Raw genomic sequence first — 10627 nt, 5'->3', positions numbered from 1 at the left:
TTTTGTCAATTTTCTTCTACATTTGAAGAGAGGATTTGCTGACTTCCTTACACTGCCAGCTATAGCTGGCAGTGCTACCCAGACCATCTGAGAGTTTAATTATGATTTGAGTAATTGGAGAAGTTGGAACTTAAAGGAAGATAAATTCCTCAATTGGAAAAGGACTGCAGTCCTGTCAAAAATATCCAAAAAGCCCATTGCAAACTTGTGATCCAGTTGTTTAAAATGGTTATGACTGCTAATGGGAACTAGCTAGGGAAGAGGGTATATGTTGTGCTTCCCTCCTTTCTTCTGCTGGTAGTTCTGTATTTTTTCCAAGTTCTACTTTTTTTTTTTTTTTTTCCCCACATGTGGGATCTCAGTTCCCCGACCAGGGACTGAACCTGCACCCACTGCACTGGAAGTGTGTGTTAACCACTGGACCGCATCTTACCTTGTTAGGCAAAATGAGTGGGAACTGCAAAAATGAAAATCTCACAGTTAATAATAAGAACTTGTGTCATATGAATTTGAAACAAACAGGAATCCATAGATTCCTGTTTGTGTCATATGAATTTGAAACAAACAGGAATATGAATTTGAAACAAACAGGAATCCATAGATCGTTGAACTGGAGTCAATAATATGCTCACCTGTGAAAGATCAGTACTCAGAATAATACAGCACTAGTCTGGTTGTGGGTAGAGGGTTGTATGGGCTCTACAAAGAAGGCATGGACTCCTGGGGACCTGGAGACTTACTCTTGGGGGAGGGGGTTGCATTTGAGTGGATATTTGCATTTCAACAAGGCTTTAATAATTCTGTAGTTATATATGGTGTTTTCCCTATTGAGTACCATGTTTGTTTTCACCACCTCACATGAATTGCACTAGTGGCTAATTTAGTTCCAGCCTGCAGACATATACTCACCTTCCAGATAATTACAGTCGGATCCCTTTGCTTTACAGGTGAGAAAACAGGCTAAATGAAATTAGATTGTTTGCCCATGTAGTAAAAGCCAGGAGCAAAGTTAGTGCTCAGGGCTCCCAGCTCTGTCGTGGTGCAATTCTATATCATCTGGTTGTTACTATTAGTCTTGTTTTCCCCAGAGAGACTGTGATATCTCTAAGGAACATAACTACATCTTGGACATTACCTGTTGAGCCCCTTAAACCCAGGAGAGAACCGTGTACACAATAGGTACTCAGAAAATCCATGCTGAAATGAATTAAAAAATAAACTGGTTTATTTTTGTTGCTAAGAGAGAGGGGAAGTATAGGAATTTCCATAGGCTGCCATTTAAGTAGTGTTCCTCTAGGAAGATGCTGGGGCTGTATTGGAGAGTATGGTAGAATCCAGAACACCGTTTATATTTGGTCCATTTCCCAAAGGTCCATGCCTGACAGATCTAAAGTGAAGAAACTGGGAGTTTCCTGAAGATGCAGATTTTGATTTTATTTCAACCGATTATTAGCGTATAATAGTATAAGATACATTTCTTTAAAACCCACCAACCCAAACCCATCACTGATGATTCAGTTATTCAGGAAAGGAGGGAAGCCCAGGCTCATCTACATAACACAACATCTGTTCTCAGTGCAATGTGCAATCCTCAGTCAAGGCCCTCTCACACTAACACAGCTCCTGTCTCCAATGGCTTCCTTCCCATGCCTTGGCTGGGCTGGGCTTTCTCAGTTAACCGCAAAGTCAGAGAATCAAATTTACAGATTCTTTCTGGACATTTTGATCTTGCACTTTAAGTCACACCATCTGTAAGGCTCAGAGGCAGACTAAAGCTTCTTATAAAAGTGAATCTGGGAAGAAAGGATGGCTCTAACAGAGTAAGGGTCAGATCCCCCTTTGCCCATCAGTGATGCTCGGAATGCTCTGGAAGATGAGTGGAGGCAAAGAAGGGGACCTGAATTCACGTGACCTGACCTCGAGTCCTGGCTAAAATTTTTCCTAGCTCTGTGCCTCTAGGTGGGTCATTTATCCCCTCTAAGCCTCAGCTGGCTCACTTCATAATCTGTTGCTGTATCGGGGCAGAGAGGTCCCTCTGCCAGCAGGTTGAATGAGCTAAGTGACCTCTGAAAACTCCAAAGTGCTGCACAGTGCAAGGTGGTGTGAGGTAGAGAAGGAGGAAAAAGAAAAGGAATGAGAGTAGGATCAAAGAAAGAAAGGGTGAAAAGTAGAAAAGAAAGAGGCAGAATGGAGAGAGATGGAGCCAACACAAGGAGCTCAGTTACCACTTCTGGGCTACGGTCAAGGCTTAGATGACATGGATGGCTGGGTCCTCTTCACTGCACGGAGAATAGAGCTGATCATTAGACATGGCCTGGAGCCAGTCTTTGGGAAGGAAATCTATTCAGACTGACTATCATGACAGCTACCATTTGTATGATTTTAATTCAGAGGATCACTTTTAAAGGCTCTCAATCTTCATCTCTGCATAGGTGACAGGCTGCTGAAGGGGCTCCCAAACCTAGCCCTGGAGCAGGTCATATCTTTACACTTCCTTAAGCCACAGAAAACTTGAACCAAGTGGTGTGGTCATACTCCTCACCAGGCTTCAGCAACACAGGAGGGAAGTGGGGCTGTGAAGGGGAAAACAATACACGTTACACCTTGCCAGCCCAGGTTGCACCCTTAACCATTCAGGATGGCTTCTGGACTGGTCTCTAGACCAGTTCTGTGAACCAGTTGCCAGTGTAAGAACTGTTTATTATTGGTTTGCAATGAGATAAAGAACTTGAACCAGAATGAAAATCACATCACTAAACACACTTTATCACAGCAAGACTTTCTTACGGAAGCAGGCTTGATTTACATTCTGGTGCAAGCTGCAAGCATCTTATTATGGGCTGGAGCTTTGAGGAGCATTACTCTACGCAACAGCTGAAAAGAAAGTTATGGGGAAGTAAACAGGATGAAAAGATTTGGAGGATCATCTTAGCACTGTGGTTGCAGAAAATAATAGATATTTTTAAACATGTAAATGCCATTTTAGTAATGTGGTTAAGAGTTTCCTGTGTTGTTCATGACTTGGAGAAGAGGAGAAGAGAACACACACAGACTTTTGAATCATACAGACCAGGTCTGACTTGAGTGTTATGACCTCTGTCATCCAGTGTGACCTTCGACACACCACCGCTCTAACAAGCTGGCTTGTAGACTTACCTGATTGACTGCATCAGGCCAGTTCTGGGTCTCAAGGCAGAAACCGGAGTGTTTGGGATAGAGTGCTCCGCGCTTGCCCTTCAGTGTGCCATCCAGGAAGTTGCCCGTATAAAACTGGACCCCCGGCTGGGTGGTGTACACTTCCAGTACCCGCCCGCTCCCAGCATGATGGACCCTAGGGATAAAGCCAGACCACATATATATAGGTCCAGGGTGGAAAAGCAGACAGGGAAAAGCTGAGAAGCAGCTCTGAGACAGGAATTAGACCCAGTCACAGAGCAGGGACAACATATATGGAGGAGACAAAGGTAAGAAGAGCATGGAGGGAACTTCTGGCAGCCTCTCAGGTGAGGCATGAGTAGGTGGTTTTGAGGATCCCCAACAGCAACTTCTCACTCTGAGCCTGGCTTCTCTGGGGAAGGGCAAAAGGGACTCACCCCAGTCAGATACGTTTGTGTGTGTCGGGGGCGGCCAGGTTGGAGACAGGTAGGTAGGCTGGGATACTTTCTCATAAAGAGGTGGAGCTCTCTGCTTGGTCTGGCAAGACAACCAGCTATGTCTTCTGAAAGAGAATAGATGCTTCTCCAAATTAAACTGCCTGCCACCCTTGGGGCTAGAGCAGGCAGGGCTCTTTCCCCCGAGAATAGATCTGTTCTGGGTTTCTGCCAAATTGTTTCCTTTTTTAAAAAAACCAGGCCTCTACAGATGGGAGAGTACCTACCTGGTCCTATACTTGGGGTCAAAGGGATATATAGATAAAGAAAGGCTGGGTCTTACAGACTTACCGAGGTAAGACATCCCCACAATGTGTAGTCAACCAAGAGGTTCGGGGAAACATGTTTGGAAAGAGAAAGGCCAGGATTTGAATAGTGGCGGGGAGGTCAGAGGGTCTCCTCACGTGGGGGCCGTGGAAAGAGAAATGTGAATAGGAGGGACAGAGGAGAAAAGCAGTCTTTTCTCTGCTTTATTTAAGACCCGTTCATTCTGCGAACATTTATTGATTATTTGCTAGTGCCGAGCATGGTATTAGGGTGTTAGGGTAAAGGTAGAGATTCACAAAGATAAGATGGCACGAGGTACTTGGAATTTAGTGAGAAGGAGAGTGTGGACACAGATGCCTGTCAGACAAGGCTGGAGGTGGTGAGTGCTATAAGGGAAATGCAACCTCCAGCTTGTCATGGAAGTAGGCAAATCATACATCAGAAGTCAAGAAAGGACGAAGGGCTCTGAAAGTTCACGGAGAGCAGAGGTGACTTCAGTCAGGAGGAGTTGGGGTTTCTAACAAAAAAAGGGCCTTAGAGAACAGGCAGAGATGGGGAGAGGGGAAGCAAAGAGACAGGATGCCAGGTAGGGGCACAGGGAAAACGGTATGAAGGGGGAGGGGGGAGATGTATTCACCTATGGAATAGGAGCTTTGAAAAGGCACATAGGATGTGGTAGTTGGTCCCCTGTAGCAGAGTAAATGGCATTAATATGGCAGAGGAAAAGCTCCTCAAATAGGAGTTGGTATCTTTTCTTCCCAACAAATGAAAGGCAAATGAAAAGTACAGGCAGCAAATGAAAAGTGCCTACCGTGCACAAAAACGCTTTTCTTTAGATCCCTTCAGACAGAAATTGTGGTCAAAGCCATTCATGTGGAACTCCTGCAGGTGTTTTCCAAGCTCCACTGGCTTCCTCAGGTCAAATGCAGTTCCCTGCACTGGAGCAACTTCTCCTGGTGGGAAGAGGCAGAAAAAAGAATGACAAATACCTAAATAAAATCTTTATATCCTAAAGACCCACTGGTTCTACCCTCCCAGCCTTCATTTCAAGTTGTAAAGGAGGTAGGAGTCCAGATCCTAAGAATAATAAATTATTGGATCTCCTTAATTGTAAAATGTCACTGACTGCAAGATGCAGTAGCTATAACACTCAGAATCATTCAAGTGTAAAAAAAGTACAAAAATCAAGGAAATGCATAATTTCCGTTAAGGAATAAGTTGGATAAAGGGTGATGGTTGTCCTAACCATTGAGTCAATCACCTTGTTGACATTTCTTGCTTTAATGCTGAAATATCCCAGGGCTCATAACTGAGCATTAATACCTGGTACTGGCTAACCAGATGCTAACAGTGTCCCTGAGATTAGTGATTTTCGAACCATTTGGGGCCATTATTAGCCGAAGTGACACTGGTAGCCACTCTTCCTCAATCACTTCCCTGATCAGTCTGTAGACTTGAAACATAGAGGGAACTGTTAATAACAACACTGGGACAAATGAGTTAACTGGGACAGTTGGGGGGAAACTAGAATGTATGGCCACTCTACTATTAGCCAATTTTAGAGTCAATCCTTTGTTTGTTTATTTATTTATTTATTTAGGCTGCATTGGGTCTTCCTTGCTGTATGCGGGCTTTCTCTAGTTGCGGCGAGCACGGGCTACTCTTCGTTGCAATGTGCAGTCTTCTCATTGCAGTGGCTTCTCTTGTTGTGGAGCACAGGCTCTAGGCTCGCAGGTTTCAGTAGTTGCGGCACACAGGCTCAGTAGTTGTGGCTCGCGGGCTCTAAAGCATAGGCTCAGTAGTTGTGGCACACGGGCTTTGTTGCTCTGCAGCATGTGGGATCTTCCCGGACCAGGGCTCAAACCCGTGTCACCTGCATTGGCAAGTGGATTCTTAACCACTGCGCCACCAGGGAAGCCCAGAGTCAATCCTTTGAATGAAAGCTTTGTGTCTCTAGGAGTGCTTCTTGGAGGAGTTATAGTTGGCAAGCACCACCCGCTTCGTATGTGTAAGCCAGATTCCTCAACCTCTAATAAGTATATTTGTTCTTATCAAGGTGGGACATTCTGAAGCCTCTTCTCAATGATGTGGGTAGGTGAGCCGTCCTGAGGGAGGACACTGCAGTGTGAAGACCCTCAACTCTTAAAGGGCAAAGCACAGAAGGAATCTGGATGGGAACCCCATTTTGGTGGTTATTACACAACAAATGATGCCCAGTCAAGACTATCCCTTCGTGGTGTTACAGAACTCAAGGGTGTTGGGACCAGAAGGGTTCTCAGAGCTGATCTGGTCCAAACTGCTCATGTAACAGATAAGACTGAGACCCACACAACTTGGTATCATCAAACAACAACCTGTGATATTGATATGCCATATTTCCTCAATTTAAGACACTCATTTTCTCATATATATATATATATATATACACTATATATATATATATATATAGTATATATATATATATATATATATATATAGTAATTCCACTCGGCTTGCAGAATCTTAGTTCCCCCCACAGGATCGAACCTGGCCCCCCCCGAATGTGAAAGTGCAGAGTCCACTGGACTGCCAGGGAATTCCCTCATTTTCATATTTTAAAATCTCTGAAATCATGTCATGTCATGCTTTAACTGGCAGAGGTGGTTTTTTCCTTCATGGAATGTAAAATAATGGTGAACTTTACAACTGATGGCATCTTAGAGTTGATAAAATATGTGAAAATAATTTGCCACATCTTCTGCTCTACTAAAACCACTGAACAAGAAATCAGGGCTTTGAGGAAGTTCCCTGGTGGTCCAGTGGTTAGGGCTCCGCACTCTCATTGCCAAGGGCCCGGGTTTTGACCTCTGGTTGGGGAACTAAAATCCTGCAAGCCACGTGGTGCAGCCAAAAAAAAAAAAAAAAATCAGGGCTTTGAGGGTGAAAAAGAGGAATCAGCGTTATCTTGTGAGTAATTTCTCTGGAGGTCCAAGGGAGAGAGCAAACTTCTCAACAGACAGTCCTCTAGACATGTTTGCCAAAAGGCTATAACATGGGTTTTACATTCTTCTGAATATTGTGCCATTTTGCTTTATCACCTTTCATTCTCTTCCCAACTTTCAGATCTGTTCTTCCCTAGATGCTAGGCTGAGCCATCTGAAACAACGTACACAAATATGTTGAATTTAGCTCAGTTAAGAAAGCCCAGGGAATGTGCGGAAGAATTCCTCCTCACAGGCATGTTCCTGGAATATGACAGAGCCAGAGCAATGGACTAGGAGCCTACTCACAGTCACTCTTCTGATCGATCAACACATTAAACACCTACTGTATGCCAGGCACTGTGCTGGGCAGAGCTGATACATAGACGAGACATGACCTGCCTTTTTAAGCCGCTTGCAGTCTGAAGGAGGGAGAGGACACATAAGCCGCTCATAACCACAGAGTGTGAAGAGTGCTCCCAGAGGCACAGCTGTAAGAAAGAAGACAGGCAGTATGACTGGGTTGGCTTAGATGTGGCGGACTGGGGAGATTTCATGGATAAAAGTTTATTAGTTGAGCTGAGACTTGAGGTGAGGTCATGGTAGGTTGAATGGGTGAAGAAGGTTGAAGAATAATCGATGTGGAGGACACAGCTTAAGTACAAGGTGGTAGTGTGTGTGTGTGTGTGTACTGTAATAGTAGCAGCAGCAGCAGTAGTAGTAGCAGTTGTAGGGTAGAATGCCTCAGATGAGGAAAGAGATTAAGTAAAGTTAGATGAAATCACGTCTCTGAGCCTGGGGTTTTTCATCAGTACAATAAGCTGGACTAAATCACTGACTTTCACCCCCTACCCCATTCCTGCAGAATTTGCTATTTCAGAGGGAAGCTCAATAAATACAAGTGTGCACACACACACACACACATTAAATAAATACACATATACCGTTGACCCTTGAACAACATGGTTTTGAAATGCATGGGTCCACTTATACATGGATTTTTTTCAGTAATACATACTACAGTACTATACTGTCCTTTTCTTTTTTAATTCTTAATTTTATTTTTTTTGGCTGCATTGCTGCACATGGGCTTTTGTCTAGTGTGGAGAGCGGGAGCTACTCTTCGTTGCAGTGCGCGGGCTTCTCATTGCGGTGGCTTCTCTTGTTGTGGCTCACGGGCTCTAGACGTGCAGGCTCGGTAGTTGTGGTGCACGGGCTTAGTTGCTCTGCGGCATGTGGGATCTTCCTGGACCAGGGATCGAACCCGTGTCCCCTGCATTGGCAGGCGGATTCTTAACCACTGCACCACCAGGGAAGTCCCTACACTGTCCTTGATTGGTTGAATCTGCAGATCTGGAGGGCCAACTGTAAAGTTATAGGTGGATTTTCGACTGCATGGAGGGTTAGTGCCCCAATCTCCACACTGTTCAAGGGTCAACTGTATACAACATAAAAAACATATATATAAAAGCCAGAGTGAAGCCAGTATAAGCTCTGAGCAGCTCACCTAGAAAACCCTAGGAACAGATGACAGCAGAGGTGCACCCCATCCCACCCCCTAAAAGTATGACCCACTTAGGAGTGAGAAGCCCCTGGTCCTAGGATCTTCCCCAAATACAAAAAATCCCAGGTTCCTCTGCAGCAGGCCAGGCAATCTGGCCAGTCTTTCTTGAGGGGGAAAGAGGAAAGGGACTCTGTTTCAGAGCCTTACACAATGATACAGTTTAGTACATTTAAAAGTTTTTGTATTGTCCCAGAACTGAATCATATATTTTGAAGGTAAGTACAGACATTAGGTGTTTAACATACTCTTTCAGGGTGAGAGTTATTTTTCCTTTCATGCGGTCAGATGGATAATGTTTTAGGAACTTGGTTCCTGCTATTTTTAGAGGAGAGATATAGCATGCAAAGTGGGGCTGGAATCTTAGGAGGCTAAGAAAAATGAGGAACTTGTACCTTACCATTAAAAAATTAAATAGGAAAAAGAGAACTGACTTTTAGCCATTTAAAGCATTTGGTTCTGCTTCTTTGAGTTCCTAAATACTAAGAAACATGAATGTCCTGTCTTTGGGTGAAAAGAGGGTATCCTTTTCTGAACTCAGAACTTCTGCTCAGAAATGTAGTCTTTTTGGCACGTGAGGACTGGGGTCTTTGAGTTCACACAGAGCCGCGAGGGTGCCTGGGTGCCAGAGCTCCTGAGGGAGACACGGAGGCCTGGCTAAGACCATCCTAGTGTCTGGTGTCCACTGTTCAACCAAGAGGATCCTCCTCTTACCAGAGTCAGCTTTAGGAAAGGTTAAGTGGTATTCTTTTTGAAACATCCTTTAAAAGCATCTATTTCCTTTGTCTTGGTTCTACTTTTCCAAAAAAGAATTCTTGAGTAGGTAATATTTACACATGTAATCAATTTAAAAGATATCAAATGTAAAAGTTACAAAGTCGTACTCTACAGTGAAAAGAATTTCTCTCGTCGTTGTTCCCTACAGATGCAGTTTCCTTCAACAGAAGCAACCATTGTCACTTGTTTCTCATGCACCTTCCAGAGATACTACAAGGATATCCAAGCATTTAAGTGCACGTCCATGCACATCCACAAACTCACAGCCCGTTTCCACCTTGATCTTTTCACTCAGTTTATCTTGGAGGCTGTTGCTAAATTTATTCCTAGGTATTTCATTAGACAACTCCTTATGCACTCATACTTTTCTCATTTTTTCTATGATAATCTATTTAAAATTTCTTTTTGAGGTCACAATTACAAATTTATATATTTTCCTAGAAAATTATCCATTTCATCTATATTACTCTCATGTTTATTTGCAAAGAGTTGAGGAAAGAAATAATTTATGATACTTTCAGTTTCATCTGTCTGTGGTTATTTGCCTATGCTCATATCTAATTCTGTGGACTGAATAGATTAGCTAATGCTATATCTATTTTATTGGGGTTTTTTTTCCCTCCAATGAAGCAGCTCTTGGATTTATGAGTACTACCTTTTCTGATTCTTTTCAAAATTATAATTTCTTTTATTTTTGTTAATTTTTCTTTTGTTCTCTTGGGTTTATTTTATTATTCTTTTTCAAATATCTGCATTAGATGCCTAATTCATTTAACTTCACAATTTTTGATTAATATAAGTAGTGCTAAAATTTTCTGAGTATTACTTTAACTATATCACATGTAGGAGTTTCCATTATAGATAACTGTAATATAATATTTGCTTACTATATATTCCTATATATTATTTATATATTTCCACATAAATAATTATATTATTTATTTTCTAAATATCCTTAGTTTTGGGGGTTGACTTCCTTTTTGATCCAAGAATTATTAAGAGACAGTTAAAACATTTCTAGGTCAATATTGGCTGTGTTGTATTTTGTGAAACTGCCGGAGGTTTTCTTCATGGTCTTAGATATAGTCATTTTTTGGTGAACTTCCGTTGTGAATTGCATCCATTGTGAATTGCATCCTTTAGAAAACAGAATGCTTTCTGTCATGAAATCAGCCTTTTCTGATGTTCAGATTGAGACCCCCTGCTACTTTGGCTTTCACTTGCTCGGTTTGCTTTTGAATTCTTGTATTTTCAACCTTTCTGAGTCACTTGGTTTGTACACAGCATCCTGTTGGGTTTTGCTTTGTGATTTAATCTGAGAGACTGTTTAATAGGGGCGTTTTATGGCATTAAGATGACACGTATATTCTAATTGTTCTTACTTTGTCATTATATTTTATGGTATGCTTTCT

The 10627-nt window shown here is 42.6% G+C and overlaps 1 protein-coding gene across 2 annotated transcripts in view; it reads right to left on the bottom strand.

Moving 5' to 3' along the window:
* Positions 1–1231: 1231 nt before the first annotated feature.
* GALM (galactose mutarotase) overlaps positions 1232–10627 on the bottom strand; it is a 95964-nt gene continuing 86568 nt past the window's right edge. For both annotated transcript variants that reach the window (XM_082672577.1, XM_082672578.1), the window contains 3 exons: positions 4729–4870; positions 3157–3331; positions 1232–2573 (listed from right to left, as the gene is read on the bottom strand). In XM_082672577.1, the coding sequence (XP_082528703.1) occupies positions 2496–2573; positions 3157–3331; positions 4729–4870 (395 nt within the window). In that variant the 3' untranslated portion in view covers positions 1232–2495. The remainder of the gene's footprint in view (positions 2574–3156; positions 3332–4728; positions 4871–10627) is intronic.

The sequence above is a fragment of the Grampus griseus genome, assembly GCF_964374135.1.
Source record: "Grampus griseus genome assembly, chromosome: 15".
In the NCBI taxonomy this organism is placed as follows: domain Eukaryota; kingdom Metazoa; phylum Chordata; class Mammalia; order Artiodactyla; family Delphinidae; genus Grampus; species Grampus griseus.
Note: the sequence above shows the minus strand (reverse complement) of the source record. Positions and strands in the feature narration are given on the sequence as shown.